Source organism: Onychomys torridus, chromosome 21 (genome assembly GCF_903995425.1).
Source record: "Onychomys torridus chromosome 21, mOncTor1.1, whole genome shotgun sequence".
Classification (NCBI taxonomy): Eukaryota; Metazoa; Chordata; class Mammalia; order Rodentia; family Cricetidae; genus Onychomys; species Onychomys torridus.
Window position 1 is genome coordinate 43342625 of NC_050463.1, and position 17257 is coordinate 43359881.

General features: G+C 45.1%; 1 protein-coding gene across 2 annotated transcripts in view; it reads left to right on the plus strand.

Moving 5' to 3' along the window:
- Positions 1 to 17257, plus strand: part of Nbas (NBAS subunit of NRZ tethering complex) — a 288955-nt gene that overhangs the window by 92922 nt on the left and 178776 nt on the right. For both annotated transcript variants that reach the window (XM_036170649.1, XM_036170651.1), the window contains exons 24-28: positions 33 to 186; positions 4278 to 4463; positions 5591 to 5764; positions 10288 to 10421; positions 16900 to 16962. In XM_036170649.1, the coding sequence (XP_036026542.1) occupies positions 33 to 186; positions 4278 to 4463; positions 5591 to 5764; positions 10288 to 10421; positions 16900 to 16962 (711 nt within the window). The remainder of the gene's footprint in view (positions 1 to 32; positions 187 to 4277; positions 4464 to 5590; positions 5765 to 10287; positions 10422 to 16899; positions 16963 to 17257) is intronic.

A 17257-nucleotide genomic window follows, 5' to 3' on the forward strand; every position in this document is an offset into this window, starting at 1 on the left:
ACGGTTGTAACTGTTCCTGCTGCGCTTTGCAGAATGGTGGTGGAGCCTAGCCTCCAGGATGACAGTGAGTTCCTCTATGCTGAGCAGCCTGAGCTACTGCAGTACCGGATGCCCCAGCTCACGGTGGAGAAGGCGATGGACTGGTACCGGAGCAGAGCAGAGGAGATAGAGCACCATGCTGGGCAGGTGAGGGGAGAGAGCTCTGCTGCTCAGTGGTGGTGGTGGTGGTGGTGGTGGTGCCGGGTCCTTAGGATCCAGTCCACATAGTGCACATGACCAGCCAGGCCAGAAATCTCAGTGTATTCACAGCGGAGAAAGGACTAGTCCTTAATGCTTTTGTTCATGTGCTCTCTGCCCAGGAGTCTTAGTAACTTTCAGATTCTTAGAAAGCAAATGCATGCAAGAAAAGCTGTTCAGAATTGTCCTTTAAAATGGGAACTGCGGGGTTGGGGATTTAGCTCAGTGGTAGAGTGCTTGCCTAGCAAGCTCAAGGCCCTGGGTTCAATCCTCAGCTCCACACACAAAAAAAATAAATAAAATAAAATAAAATTTAAAATTAAAATGGGAACTGCAAACGAGGGTGCATACTGTTTCTGATTTTCTGTTTTGTAGTAGACATGTTACCACCTTAATTCAACAGATTGCATCAACTTAGAAAGAAATGTTTGATTAGTCCCCTATTAGAGTGACGACCACAGGTGATTGTGCTTTTCGGGAACCCTGTTCCGGTGTGCTCTCTGTTTGCCTGAGGCTTATGCCTGACTTGCCAACTCTGCGTTTTGATTGGCTGTGGTTTTCTGTAGTGGTCTCTGTCTGTTGCAAAGAGAAGTCCTTGATGAGGGTGAGGACCACACTTAGCTGTGGGGCTAAGGACAAATGGTGGTTGTTAGGGATTATGCTGGTTTAGTTAAGTGGCCTATGTAGGTTCTTTTCCACCATCTATGACCTCATGGGTACCGAGTAGCTGGCTAGGTTTCCAGTACTGGGTATGAGTTCCCTCTTGTTGAGCAGTTCTTGATGCAGGTTGGAGAGCTTGGTTACTTCCGAAGTGTGTGTTCCACTACTGCATCCTCAGCGTCTGGGCCCTGCTGCTCATCGGGGTTGGTGTTGGAGCTGGCCAGGACTGTTGGTTGCTTCCCTCCTTTGGGAGCTTGCATGGCTCCCTCTGCGGCTGTGAAAGCCAGTCCTCAGGGAGGAGGCTTGCAGGTGAGCTCCAGCTCAGGGGCCTCTGGGACCTGGGTCTGAAGTGCATGGTGTCATCAGCACTGCAGACGTACTCCCTCCTTTGTGGGCAGGAGGTTAAGCAGCTGTGTGGAAGCTGGTTTCTACCAGGATTACTATGGATCTGAAGCTGCCTTGTTAAAACTAGACATCTGTAGACGTGAAGTCCCTTGAGGAGACCAGGGATGTGGATAAGCAGAGGGACTTGGAGTACCTTATATTTCATTGCCTTATGTCCTGTCATGTCTTTTGTTATCTAAAACACTCATCATGGCTTTTATTTTTTGGCTTCTTGTGAGGTACTGACATTTCATGTCATTTGTGATATAATCAAAGTGATATCTGACATGGATTTTATAAAGTTTTAGAGGTTTAGTTGACGTGGACTTCTTTTTCCTTAATGCCTATAAATGGCTTCAGCAAAACTTGTTTGTTGGTGTGGGAAGAGCTGATGGTGGGGAGTCTTCCGGTGGAAGGCTCCAGCATGTGGACCATTCCTGCTGCTTCCACTGGTGTCTGCTTCCCTTTCAGGTTTTGGTAGCTTGACTTTAAACCTGTGGACTTGTGCTGTCTTCCAGCTGTTCCTCGTGCAGTTTGTGTGTGTTACACATCAGGTTTTCAGAAGATTCTTCTGCGATTGTTTTTAGTTGTCGTGAGGACAGAGGTGTACTTCAGCTCGTTCACCTACAGTCACTGTTGAGTATGGGCGGTCCTGGCTTTGCTTGTGCCTCACCCCTCACACACGCTCCCTTTGACTTCTTTGTGCGGTCTTTCTGTGTAACTCACTCCTTACCTCTCTCCTCCTCACCTGCCTGCCAATCCAGCGTTTTGGGGTGCGGGTGCTCCTTGTTGTGGTGTTTCCCCGTGCTTTCCATGGTGTTCTCCCTCCTTCTCCGCCCTCTTACCTGTCCTTGTCCTCACCACTCTCCGGAAGAAGTCGTGTCTCGTTTGGGAGTCTGAGAGCTTCCTTCCGTCGGGACCTTTTCCGGCTTTCCTCTCCTTGAGTTCACAGCCAGCCTCCTCTTTCCCTGTGCTCTGGATCCTACACCTGCACTCCCGTGGTGTGTTGTGGTGGTCCTTCTGCGCACAGCTTTAACCTCTCCTTCACTAGGTCTGCCGTTGCTCACGTCTCCTCATCGTCCAGTTCCTTCACTGTGTGCTTGCAGAATGTAAAGTGGAGCTGTCTTCTTCCAGGTTTCTGCTGTAGTTCTTGTTTCCCTTGTAGCTGGCCCGGACGTAGCCCCTCTGCTCTCGGAGTCCGTCCTCCTCATCTCTCCCATCCAGCTGTGCTTGCCACTGTCTGGAAGGTGTGGTCAGCGGGCCGGCAGCCCTCCCTTATCCTAACGTAACAACTCTTCTGTTGGTACTTGTCTGTGACCCTAGCTCGGGTTTCCCTTGTCCTTGTCACAGCCATTCATTTCAGCATGCTCCCGTGGCTCCTGCTTGTTTGCTTGCCCCTTACCACTATTGCCCAGGGACTGCTGTTGACATAATCTTGTCTGCACATGTGGCCCATTCGGATCTGCTTCTCAAATACTGCTCCATGATTTATGTCCCCAAGTGTCCACTCTAGCTTCGGACGTTTCTTCCACTATAGATTTTGGTTTCTTTCGTTTGGACCTTCAATTGGGTGTCTTGCATTGAGATACTGCACGGGCTGCACACAGGCTTCTCAGCAGCGCATGTGCTGTACAGGAATCACTTACTTCACATGAGTGGTCTTGAGTCCTCAGCATTCTCATCCTCTCACTGAGAAGAGAGCCAGGCCATCAGTGTAGAATCCTCCTCCTTACCCATGCTCTTCATCTGGTCTTCTAATGATCTGTTGTGTTCATTCCCTTGTATGTGTGCAGTTACACTGCCAATGTCTTTTTGTCCAGCACATGGGGAGTGACCCACAAACATTTCGGTCTCCTTATCCCCAGCAGCTGCAGTCCTTCTGAACACTCACTCTGCTTTCAGTCCAGTTTTGATTGGTCATCCACATTAATTGACCCTTCAGTCTATATTGAGTATTCCTCTGAGAGTATAAATGTTTATGACATGTTCCCGTGGAACTCTGTCCTTTGGGTATGGTGTGGTCAGTACCACCTGAAAACAAGAACAGTTATGATTGCCTTCTTGAGCCCCTCACAAGGTGGCCCACGAAACATTTCCTTGTGGATGTGAAGAGATTGCTCCCCAGGCCCAGCTTGTCCCTGAGGTTACAAGAAACAGTTCCTGGAAGCGGAGGGGACTCTTGGGTGTGGTTGCTCTGAGTTACCCATTTTCCTGAAAGAGTCCCCAGTTAAATCCATTGGTTCCCTAATCGTGACAGGGTGGAATCTTTCCCTGCTCTGCTGTTGGTGCCCTGTCTGGGGTGCATGGGTGTTTGTTGTTTTCCCTGGGGAAAGTCACAAGCACATGCCTCAGTGCAAACTGGTGGTCAGGTGTCAGGTACTGTATTCCCAGTCTCTGACAGCCCAGACCTCATCTTGTATGTCTGACTCCTGGATTGCTGTTAGCTCCTCCTAGGCCCTTTGTGTGTTTTAGAGGAGGAACTGGAGAGGAACGCCAGTGTAGGCTACAACTGATGATTTCCCAGCAACCGGAGGATGCAAGTTTATCATTTTGATGAGGGAATAGACCATAAATGTCAGTCTACTGCACAAGTAAAGGAAATGTTGTTCTTTGTTTTAGCTAAGAAGTAAATATTTATCATGGGTGGCTGCAGATGTCTTGGCATGGGGCGGGGAAGCCTGTGGAGCAGAGCCTCAGTTTGCATTCAGTGTAGTGAAAGCACAGCTAATTTGCCTTTGTTGCCGCTCTTTGTGCCCCATTTCCCTCTGCTTTTGTTATTCTAATGGGAGCATTAAGATGACTCTCCTTCCTGCATATCTGTTTCCTCAGTAAGTCTTGCTGATTGATACATTTGAAGCAGTTTGATGCTGATATGTCTGATAGAGAACTCCAGTCCTTTTGTAGTAGGACACATGCTGACTATGACATTTTATAGAACTAGTTGTGTGCCCATTTCTACACTGGAGGCTTCCACTACTGTCGCTTCTCAATTTTAGGTTGACTGCTCCTTGTCACTCATACGCCTTGGAGTGGAGCGCCGTATTCCTGGCTTGCTGGTTCTCTGTGACGATTTGGTGACTCTGGAAACACTGGTTTATGAAGCCGGCTGTGACTTCACCCTCACTCTGAAAGACCTGCAGCAGAAGAAAGACTTTGAAAAGCTCCGATTGCTGATGGAACATGTAGGTGCCCTCTGACCCTTCTGAGCATCCCTGAGCTTCTATGCTGTGTGTGGCACAAGCCAATAGGAAATGTGAGAGCCTAATAAGCAACCTGTATGGGCAGATTACAGCAGGAATACACAGCTCTTGGTTAGGTTTACACCTTGCTTTCCTTTATCCTTGACCCCACCCCCCCCCCCTTCCTGCCTCTGTCTGTGTATCCCCTCATTTCCATCTCCCATGGCTTCCCTTTTCTCAGTAATTTCTTTTCCTTAGCAGCTGTCAGAGAGAGTTGGTTGTGTTGTGTAAGATCTGTCTTAAGAGTGATAGGTTTATGCTGGGCATAGTGGTACACACCTTTAACCCCAGTACTTGGGAGGCAGAGCCAGATGGATCTCTGTGAGTTCGAGGCCGGCCTGGTCTACAGAGTGAGATCCAGGACAGGCACCAAAACTACATGGAGAAACCCTTTCTAGAAAACAAAACAAAACAACACAACAAAAAACAAAAAACCTCAAAACCCCAAACAAACAAACAAACAAAGAAATAAAAATATTGAAGAGAGTTGTAGGTCTATGTCGTGGATGATTATGAGAAGTGATGGTGTACTTTTAGAGAGGATGGATAAAATGACCCATGTCGTAAAGGGGAACAGTGAAAAAAAAGAATGGTAGGGACTTGAGGCTTTTATTAATGAGATTCTGTTCCCAAGTGGCTCCTTTCTGGGGTACATCTGCTCATCTGTCTCAGTGTCTCTGTGCTTTCTTCCTTTACCTCTCACTTGGTCTCAGATGTCTCTCTCTTACTTCCTCTCACATGTTCGTTCTTGCTCTTTCTCTGGGTAGAATCTCTCTCTGCTCTGGAGGACCTCATGGCTGAGCAGAGGCATCGGGGTTTCCAGAGCTGGGTCCCTAGGCCTGTGGGTCCCTAGGCCAGTTCCAGCCTGCATAGATGGGATGCACAGTTGTAGCCACAGTGTCCTAACCAACCCTAGGGGAAGGTGCACATTCTCCTGCTAGTGGTTAGGCCAGAAGTGAGTGGGAATCTGCAGTGCTTTAGAAATGCAGTGCTTACCATGAGTCTGACATGTCTAGTGGAGCACAGTTTTTAATGGACTGCTTTCTTGCTGTGGTTAATTATACTTACAGTGTTCTGAGGACAATTATGTGACCAGTGCTTACCAGTGGATGGTTCCCTTTCTCCACCGCTGTGAGAAACAGTCTCCTGGTGCAGCCAATGAGCTATTGAAAGAGTATTTAGTAACTTTAGCTAAAGGAGACTTGAAGTTGCCTTTGAAGATATTTCAGCATTCCAAGCCTGATGTAAGTAGCAACTCGAATTTCTTCATTTTTTCCCCATTAGTCTGTAGTATTAGGTATAAAAATGCCTTGTAAAGAAATTCCTTTAAGTAGAAAAAAACCTGTCATTTTATTTTTTAAAAATGTTTCAACATTGTTGATGTACATTTTCCCCAAAGTTTACACAGTTATGGTTATTTTGACTCATTCATTTCCTATTTCTTAGTACTGTTATAATAAGATCTCTAGTTGCAGATGTTGAGAGCTGTGAAGACATCGCACCGACGACGATGTTAACTCATCCCATTTCTTTAGGAAGGGTAGGAAGTGCAAGGGGATTTGTGCTGTCGAGTGTTCATGCTGTCGTCTAGGTCTTCTAATTCTGCACCCCTGTTCTTGTTCAGCGTGTTTGTGATGTCACTAATAAGTGAAATGCCTTCTCAAGGACATTCAAGTGGTTTATGCAGGTCTTTAGGTTTAATAAGGACATCCTCACACGCCCCGATGATTCTTGCAGCTGCAGAAGACTGCTTTTGTAAGTTTGTTTCTGTGCTGTTTGAGTTCGCTGGAGGGAACGCCATTTCGTTAGGCACAAATACTTTGGCATTGTGAAAGTCTCTTAATTTTGTGAGAGATAAAATATGGCATTTCAGGCAGTGCAGTGGCTCCCATGTCATTGGAATGGGACTTTAAGCAAGATGGCATAGTCCCTGGGATACTGTCATGAGATCAGAATTTAAGCCTAAGGCACTTCAGGCTTCTTCCAGGGTTAGTTCTGATTGAGTCTGCTTCTCATACTAGCCTCAGTTAGCACTGTGAACCTCACTGACATGAACAGTCATGGCATTGAGTAACCCAACAGGAAGAAAAAAGCATTGCTATATCTTAGGCACTTCTGGGTTTGTACAATGGTCGCCTGTCTGGAACATCTCTGCTCATTGGTTATTTAAAGTTTCCACTTTCTCATAATCTGCTTCCACTAATCAGTGACTGGTTTTGCATTTGGGGTGAGCCCCCGTGGGCGCTGATGGCAGCAGAATCCTGCATGCGATGCAGGATGGATTGACTCTGAATGTTTTATGAGGAGTGAAGAATTGACTTTAAATTCTTCCTACAGTCTCATTTGTGATAGGTCTTCCATATGGGATCTTGTAAATCCTTTGTATATAGTCAGCTCTTTGTTGTTTTTACCTGGAAATTTAGCATGTGCTTTTGAATAAAACATGTAGCCATTTTCCTTTCTTGAAATATGTAAATACTTGACAGGTAACAGGGTATTAGGCTCTTTCTTTCCAGGACGGCCTCCATATTTCTCTGCGTTAGCTTCCTGCAGCACAGATTTTGCCATGTCATTATGTGTGGACGTGACCCCAGTGGCTTGTGATCGTGGACTGGTGAACACTGGGCACTCTAGAGTGTCTCGGGTGGGGCTTTGCTTCCAGTCTGCCCATCCTTCCAGTCTGCTCCCATCATCCTTCTTTCTCTCCACTGACAGGGAACTTAATGTTTTACCTCCCCAGGGCTCTAGTTTGGCCTTCTGTGTTAGTGGGCTAATTCCTTCCTTTAAAATGGCTCCCTCCCTCCGCCTCTTTTATTTGATAGTGACTGTCTGTTTTGTGGTCCTTCTGCTTTAGATATTCTCTGAAATCTATTTTTCCTCGGTGCCTGGGCAGAACTTTGTACCCGCCTCTATTGTGTCTTTCTTAGTCACTGTCATTTCTGTGTAGTCAGATCCACCAGCCAGGTGCATTGTGTTTGGAGTCATGTCGAAGATCGTTCGTTTTCCCACTTCAAGTTTATAGTACAATTTTGTTTTCTTTGAGTACTTGTAGTTCTTTTGTTTTTTGTTGTTTTCTGAGACAGAGTTTCTCTGTGTAGCTTTGCACCTTTCCTGGAACTCACTTTGGAGACCAGGCTGGCCTCGAACTCACAGAGATCCGCCTGCCTCTGCCACCTGAGTGCTGGAATTAAAGGCGTGCGCCGCCACCGCCCGGTGAGTTTGTTCTTTTATATACTGTGTGTTATCGATACAGTTTTATGCCGTCTCAAATAGCTATTTAATTATCCTAGCAGACTTCACTAAAATGTTTATCTTTGCCCCAGTGACCTAAGCTGTTACCCTTGTTATACAAATACTGCTTTCCAGTTTTGTTCCCCGACTGTTTTGTCAAAGTTGTACTGGACAGTTTCCTATCTGAACCTTAATATCAGCTTATCTAATTCCACAACATAGCTTATTTATATTTTGACTATAATTTTTTTGATTTACAAGTTATTTTATGGAGACTGATAGCTTCATTGGTTTATAAAGTTCAACCTCCTTTCCAAGATTAGGTTGTATTATTCTATTTGTTTTTGTATTTTAGAAAAAAGAGTGTTTACAATACCAGGCATGGATTCCCCTTTCATCCATTGGTCTTTTTGTTTAATTAGGCATCTGGTTACCACAAGATCTTGCTGGGGTGTCATCGTTGTGGTTTGTAGACTTTGCAGTCGGGTAGGGCACTGATTGCTCCTCTCTCTCAGCGGCTTACATAGCACTTTTAGATAGTATAAGAGCTAGTCCTCAGGGAGGAAACTTCCAGGTCAGGTCCAGCTTGGTTCCTTCATGTTCTCTGTCCTAGACAGCCAAGGACAGTGGCAGTAGCTCATACTGTTTTAGGAGACTCTTTTATTTCCTGACCGACAGCTGGAGGGCAAGTTTCCATAACTGACACTGGAGATTTTGTTAGATATATATTGTTATATACTCCCTAGCTCTTGGGGACAGTCACCCTGTGTGTCATGACCACACACACACACATTCATGATATATGAATTTTAAATAAGTCTAATCAAGTTTCTTCTACAGATGGTACACATTTTTTATTAAATTAATCTTTAAGTTTTGAATGTTTTGTTTTGGTCATATAGTTTCCTCTACTCACTTCCTTTGACTGGTTATTATTTGGGTTTATGAAAACTTGGGCTTCTCTGTTAGTTTTATATCCTGTTATTTTACGACTCTTCCATGCTTGACTCTCCAGTGTTCTCTAGATATTTTATCAGATTATGGTTTTTTCTAGTTGTCCACAGTGTATGATTTTTCTAAATTCTCATTCTCCTGGATTTTCTTGCTGCTACATAGTGCAGATCATAGCCTGCTGCTCATGGTGGGAGGACCAGTTTGTTGACTTCTTAGGACTTCAGGACAGATGTTCTTCCTTTGGTTTGAGAAAGAGGGAATGATGGTTTCATGGTGGCCACAAGGTTATCAAGGAAGGAATGACGAGAGCAAGAAGTATCTCTTAGGCTGTATCACAGGCTAAGGATCAGTCGTCTTTAGAGCACTGTGATTTACGTATATGTGGCTTGTTTTAAGAAAGAAATGCACGGGTTTGAGGAGAAAATATCACAGTCAAGGATACAGAGAGCAAAAGGATCTTTCTCCAAGTGCTGAAACAGTGCTCACTAGGCCAGCATGTGCAGGACACACACTAGGAACTACAGCATCGGAGCTGTCCTGTTGAAGTCTGTGTCAAGTGGAAATAAACCTGGGTTCCTCATAGGCTTTAGACCCGGGCAGAATGAGCCCTTGAGAACATTTCCTGGGTGAAATATGGCTAAGACAAGGAGACATGGTCAGCTTTATGTCTAAGGGAGAAGAAGCATACTGTGGTCTCTGCACTGCAGATTTTGCATTCTTTGTATTAACCAAATGCATTCAGCTAAACCTGGATCAAAATATTTGAAGAAAATTTTTGTGTATACTGAACATGTAAAATTTACTATTATATGTAATTAAGAGATGAAATAAAGTTTGTGGTAGAGTAATGGTAAGCTCTCAATGTATATTATTAGCTTTATTCCTTCCTGTGACCTCATGGGATGGTGCTGGTAATACCTTGGCCATATAGATGAGAACAATAAGGCACCATTTGGTTATTTTTCTGTATTTTATAAAATGCTCCATGAGTAGGAACCCTTGCATTGCAGGGAGAAAGGAATATTCTATGTGGAAAGAGGCCTGAAGTGGCCACTTTTGTGCTTCGGAACTCAGTGTGCTCTGTGGTCGTGCCACTGCCTCGCCATTGGTCAGCTCAGTAGGATGGCGGCAGGACGGGACAGTTCACGAATGGCATGTATGCATATGGAAGACAGTAGGCTCTAATGCTCGTAACATTACTGTGGGAATGTCCTGTATTGTTGTAATCGGAACACAGAACCTGGCTTTCATGGTAGAAATGTTATATTGAATACCACTGCCTTTTTAATTCCCTGGGCCGTTTGTTACTTGCATCTACTTTATTTGGAATGGGTCATAAACTGAAGAGCCTGATTTTAGCAGACGAAGCTTATCTGTTACTACAAATGATCTTTTCTAGCTGATTCTGTAATTAAAGTGTGATTTCATTTAGAATTATTAAATACCCCAAAAGTCTGTAAGCTACAGAAACATCAAGAGTTGTTTCTTTGGCTGATTAATGGCACTGTTTAATATTCTGTTGACAGTGGTGCTGGGATATGCAGAAACCGACACTGAGCACAACTTGCTTTGTTTCCTGTAGCTGCCGCAGAAAATCATTCCTGACCAGGACCAGCTGATGGCAATAGCGCTCGAGTGCATCTATATCTGCGAACGGAGTGACCAGCTCTCTCTCTGCTATGACATCTTAGAGTGCCTTCCACAAAGAGGACCCGGGTAAGAGGACCAGTCTCTCTGAGTCATCGTCATCGTCATCGTCTAGTGCTTAAAACAAAGGCCCCGCTTTTCTAAGTGCTCATCAGCAGAAAACCCTGGGACTGTGAGGAAAAAGAAAAGTCTGGGGGTAGCGCAGAGGTCGCGTGCACGCTGTTAGTATTCATGTGGCCCCGAGTCTACCCCAGCCCTGAAGAAACGTGAAGGTGAGCCACACAGAGAAGAAGTGAAGAGTGTTGGTCAGCTTGGCGTCTGGAGCAAGCCTTCATTCTCGTTACTAAACGGGGTTTCCCTGTAATTGTCGTCTCTGCTGTCGTTCAGTTAACCGTGACCACCACCCTCTGAAAAGCAGGAACCCTCTAAAAGTCTACAGCAGTGACTTCTTCATTCGTAAACTGAGCTTCAAGTGTTCTTATTTTCTTGTATTTACGAACTAACTGTATTTATTTTGTGACATCTTCCTTTGTATTTAGTAGCTCTCTCTCTGGACGTCACATATAGCTGTCACTCCCTCTTGCAGTCTCGTTCCTAAGCATCCTGCGTGATGCTCACTCCAAGTCAGGGCCTCGTCTGCACGCCTTTGGTAGGTACTTCAGGCTCTCGGTCTCGGGGTGTTGGAGACAGCTGAGTAAGCCAGGAAACGGTGTCCTGCGCAGTCTTTCCATCCTCGCCTTCAGGCTGCTGCCCTGAGCTCCAGCGCTGGCTCCTCTTAGTTAAGCCTTTTCCTCCCACATTGCTTTGTGGCCATAGCAGCAGAGAGCAAGCCCGGACTCCTCCCTTACAGTATTGTGGGTGAATCCCACAGTTAAACCGTCAGGGATCAGCCTTCCTACTGCTTGTGAGCGGTTCCACCAGCACCACCGTGTAAGCTGTGTTGGAACAGCAAGGTGGGATGGTTTCTCTTTTTTAGCTTTCTCTCTGCCTTGGATTGGATGAGTCTTGCTGTCTTTGGGTTTTTATTCCTGGGCTCCTGACAGAACCTTGAAGTGGTCAGAAGGACTTGATAATCTCCTCCTTTTCCTTGAGCCCCCCCCCCCCCCTTCTGAACCCACCTCATTGGATTTGCCCTTTGTCCTTGATGTGAACAGAAACCTCTGTCTACTGTGCAGCTCTTTCCTGGGGACTTGGCCTCTCCTCTCTGTGTGTTGTGTATTGCTTTTCTCCTTCCTTTGTGACACAGCCTCTCACTTGGTGGAATACAGTGTTAGATAGCTCCCCATTAAACATGGGAATGTCATGTTAGACCTCAGACACGGGAATGTTAAGTTAGACCTCAGACACAGGAATGTCATGTTAGACCTCTACACTAAGGTGGGGGTTCTGACTCTCTATGGAGTTCTGAATTTACCTTTCTTTTCCCGTGGTTTCTCAAAGCCTTGCAGACAAAGCTGAAGCCATTCTGAATTAGGCTTTCCCTCTGTGAACTAGCATCTTGTGGTCCTCCTTAGTGTTCTGAAATATACTGTGGTTGCATGTTTGTTATGAATTTTCCCTCAGTGTGTTGTTCATTGGTCTGTATCTTTCTCCTTCAGTCCTGGGAGGATAAGGCCTGCTGACACATTCCGAAATAGTTCTATTTTTGTCTTTGATGAGTTTATTTGTACTCCCATCTCTACTCCCTCCAAATGTTGTTATTCAAAGGTTAGGTCTGCCAGATTTACTATTTAATTGTAGGCCTTATTTGTTCATGTATTCGTTTGCATCTCTTTTTATTTTCCTCACGCTTTGACCTTTTATGAATTGATCTGATATTTGGTCAATTTTAGCTTCTAATTCAGCTTTTTAATTTAATTTTATTATTTTGGCTTTTTAAGCCCAACAAACTGTTTCTTGTTCATTCAAGAACAAAACTCAGAGTCCTAGTCCCAAATGCATAGATAGAAACCCTCCTCTTTCTTTCCCTCCTCCCCATTACCCAGCTCTCCTGGGAGCATAGACACCCTCCTCCCCATTACCCAGCTCTCCTGAGAGCATAGACACCCTCCTCCTCATTACCCAGCTCTCCTGGGAGCACAGACACCCTCCTCCTCATTGCCCAGCTCTCCTGAGAGCATAGGTAGACACCCTTCTCCCCATTGCCCAGCTCTCCTGGGAACATAGACACCCTCCTCCCCATTACCCAGCTCTCCTGAGAGCATAGACACCCTTCTCCCCATTACCCAGCTTTCCTGGGAGCATAGATACCCTCCTCCCCATTACCCAGCTTTCCTGAGAGCATAGACACCCTCCTCCCCATTACCCAGCTCTCCTGAGAGCATAGACACCCTCTTCCTCATTACCCAGCTCTCCTGAGAGCATAGACACCCTTCTCCCCATTACCCAGCTTTCCTGGGAGCATAGACACCCTCCTCCCCATTACCCAGCTTTCCTGAGAGCATAGACACCCTCCTCCCCATTACCCAGCTCTCCTGAGAGCATAGACACCCTCTTCCTCATTACCCAGCTCTCCTGAGAGCATAGACACCCTTCTCCCCATTACCCAGCTTTCCTGGGAGCATAGACACCCTCCTCCCCATTACCCAGCTCTCCTGAGAGCATAGACACCCTCCTCCCCATTGCCTAGCTCTCCTGACAGTTCTGCTGTGCACATTCTGTTTGTGTCTGGACCTTTGCTCTATGCTCCTTCCTTTTGAGTAATTCTTGACCATGATTTGAATTGAGGCACTAAGACATTGATTGGAGCCTTGTCTCTGTGGGGAGAAGATTTGTTTGTAGGTAACCCTCGCCATCACACGATGAGGAAAGCACATTTAGGGTGTGTGGAAGAAAACTCCTGAAGAAAGGCTGAGTCTGTAGAGATGGACTCATTAGAATTTCAGTATGGTGGAGAGATTAGAACATTGCAAGTCCAGGTCACCTTATTGTGGGCTAGTTCTAGCCCTCTGGAACAGCCATTCCTTGGCTACCTCTGGGTCTGAATTAACATCTTGTGACAAACAGACAAAAAATGTTTAGAATTTATTAACTTAGCAGTCAGCTCATTTCCACCAATCCAAAAGCTAAGAATGTCGTCAGATAGCATGTGAGGCCTATAGAAAAGCTTCACCCATCTTGGCTTATTTGCCTCTCTGATGTACCCTCAAATTTATTTTAAATTTCCTGTGATTTAGGACTTCGTTTATTCTGTGAAACTATAAAAACTTCATGAAACTGCTTCCACTTTGGAGCATGGGTAACCCAAACCTGTTTTCAGGCCATGGTCACTGAAAATGGCTCCAGAATAAAACTATCTCTTATTCCCTTTAAGAGGAGAGCTCTGGTTTTTGCATTGATAGGTGCATGGTTTATCTTGAGTGAATGTTTTTGCATGTGAAAACTTACAGACAATTCTCTTCTTATTGGTGTCAGTGTATGTAGATGTAAGCATTAAGTAGGGATGGAGTTCATGGATCTTGGACACTTTTATTTAATTTGAATGTTACCTCTTGTCAACCTTTCCCAGCTGTGAACTGACTTTTGATTATGTCATCCCTCTACTTCAAATGTCAGTAGAATGAAGTCCTGTGTTCCTCCAGGAGAATGAGTTGACTGACTGTGAGAGATAAAGGGTAAGGGAGGTGTGTGTGTGTGTGTGTGTGTGTGTGTGTGTGTGTGTGTGTGTGTGTGTGTGTGTGTGTGTGTGTGTGTGTGTGTGTGAGAGAGAGAGAGAGAGAGAGAGAGAGAGAGAGAGAGAGAGAGAGAGAGAGAGGGAGAGAGAGGGAGATTTGGCTTGTACCTTCAGGTCGTCCCCAGCTTTCAGCACACATTGGCTCCAGCAGTGGTTGACTCTTCTGTCCTGACACTTCTTGGCTTGGCTGCACATGGATTGGCATCCTCTGCTGCTTGTAGCTCTACTGCAGACATTGCCTTGTTAGCTTTCCTACTGTTCAATCCACAGCTTCTGGCACGTGTTGTCTTTTCATCTCTGATCTGCTTTCGCATTCTTGGGTCCTATGTGTATCTTGTCCTCCCTCCCTCCCACTCACCCACCTTCTTCGTGTTCCTTAACCGTGATGGCTTTGGAAAGGAGTAGAGACAAGTGTGCAGGTTCAGTCTGTTGTTTCTAATCTCTTATCTCGTTACGGCAGGCTCAGGCCTTTACGCTGTCATACCGTTTGCAGCTAGATCACTGGTGTTTGCTTAGTTTTGTTTTATTTTGCTGGCGATGTGGGGTCTGTCACATCACAGTCTTGAGCATTCTCTTCTCATCAGGATTCTGAGTGCTGACCACCAGAACGGTCGGTAGCGTCTGCCTTGTCAGTGGTGAAGCTAGATGGAGACTGTCTAGTGTTTCAGAGTTACTTTCCTTAGTTGTCTTTTCAACAGGGAAAGACAGTCAACAGGTTTTGTTTCTTAAACCCACACAGGTGTGTCCACAGGCTACTTCACATCTGTGACCTTCATTAACCAGCAAAAGGCTGGTAAGATAGATTATCCCAACAAGGTTTTTATAGCAAACATCATTAATGAGCATTAAGACCGTAGCCCGAAGCCTATCAGAGTGACAGACGAAGCTGTCCTCTGCACAGGGAAGCAGGAAGCACGGACCCCTCACTGACACCTGCCCCGGGAGCAGGATCAGTGAAGCGCTTCCTCTTAGTGTCCTGTCAACTAAGCCAACCAGACAGAATAACTGACTTCCAACTTCAGTGTACAAGAAGAGCAATGTGTCCAATTGAACAAAGTTCTCTGCATCTTACCTAAGCAGCCTGTTTGATCAGGTTAGAGACTTCTTAGCTGTTGTATTTGTGAATGCCAGTTGATCTAGGAGGTACATTGTGTTTTTTACTGTTTCTGACATTGTTCCCAAATGACGATTTAAAAATGTTACTGCTGAGTGTGTGTGCTGATGGAAGTTCCCTTTGATGACCCGAAGGACCTTAAGTAGCCTATTACCAGTGTGTATCACTGGTTCCAAGCCTAAAACTTGTTTTTAAAAGTAGTATGGTGTGGGAATTGAAGAGAGGCTCATGAGTTAAGAGCACTTACTGCTTTTTCAGAGGACATGAATTTAGCTCCCAGTACCCACATGGTGGGTCACAGCTATTTGTAATCCAGTTCCAGGTAACCTGTCACCCTCTCCTAGCCACAACAGGATACCATGCATGTGGTGCACATAAATACATGTAGTCTGTATACTATACATATTAAAGTAAAAAAAATTTAAATGAGAGTAACTGTCTCTGCCCCAGGGAGCAGGATCAGTGAAGTGCTTTCTCTCAGTGTCAACTAAGCCAACCAGTCAGAATCACAGTAACTCTGGAACTGTCTAGTCAGTTTTAGCCAGGGTGGGTTGTGTTCAGGTTGGGATGTTTTAGAATTTCCAAGTGTAGGAAAAGATGTTCATCTGCGCTTCTTAATCATAACACTCAGGCTAGAATTCTGTAGGCACATGCTTCCAAAGCACCTGCGAGGGTCAAGTCAGTGGCTGTGAGTGGAGAATGGCCAGGATGCAGAGTTGTCAAGGTGGAGAGGACTTGTGGCAGCTGCTGAGCCCTGCAGCCCCATCTCAGCTCACATGTGTGTGTTGTGCCAACTTTATGTGGATTCACATTTTAATTCGTCTGTGGTCTCTTTGATGCTGGTGGTTTGTAAAGTTTGTACTCAGTGGCTCCCTTCATACTGTTCCCTGCAGAGGACTATCTTGTGATGGTGTACTGGTCCCTGGTTCCTTAGTGCTGAAATGATGGGCTTCCCTTCAGGAGAGGAGATGGTTAAAGCACTCCTGAGAGTCTACCAAGGGGACCCTGAGTATTGGTCCTGCTGGGACTTCCGTGGGATCACAGCTCTCGATAGGCCTGGGAGAAGGCCAGCATGTGCGCCATGCTTCCTAGTGTCTTTTTCCATGACACAGGATGCTGTTACTCTTTGCCTGTTCTTTGTTTGGACTAAGACCAACTGGGGCTTTCTTTTGTAAAATTTAAATACTGTTTGTTTTTTTTCAAACATGAGTATTCTATATATACCATTTCTATCACTTCCTCTCCAGTTCTGACTTCTCCTGTGTCCCCCATTCCCTCTCAAATTATTGACCTCTTGTTCTTTAATTATTATTGTTACACACACACACACACACACACACACACACACACACACACACACACACACACCCCTGGTCAACAACTGTTCTTAATTCTTTTTTGCCTTGAAGCAGAATTAACTCAAAAGTACCTTAGAAATGAGTTGCTCACATGCGGTAACCTCTAACAGAGAGTGATGTTTGGTTGCACTGGTTTTAATCTTCGTTGAGTTGATGCCGTGAAATAGACACAAGTGATTCCACTGTATCTTCTGGGTGTGACCAGAGATGGGCCTTGCAGTCACATTGTGCTGTCAGCACCTCAAGGAAATGATGTAGGACCCTGGAGGTCTTTGGACCTCAATTTTTACTTGGAAACTGTAAAATTGTTGTGTGTAAGAGAAACATGTTTTTTCCCCTTTATAATTAACGTTTTATATTTTATTAAAAGTTCATTTCTAAACTTAATTTTTATTTCTTTAGGCATATGACAAAGGTGACAGCATCTCTTCATGACATGGTAGATCAACTGGAAAAAATTCTCAGGTGATTAAAAAAGACAAGTTTTTTTTTTTTTTTTTTTTTTGTTCTGTGCTTATTAGGGTGTGTGTCTGGCCATATGGCCATGGCCTACCTGTTACTCATGTGCAGTTTGAACATGTAGTCCCGTGACTCTCTTTTGAATATTTTCTCAATGGTTTGTATACTGTCTTATTATAGCTGCATACTGCAGTGGGAACCTGATACCCGATGAGCCTGAGTGTGTGCATGTACATCTGCTTGTGTTCATCAGCCTGGTCTTTCTCCAGTACCTATTAGGTTTTGCTGAGGCCCAGAACTC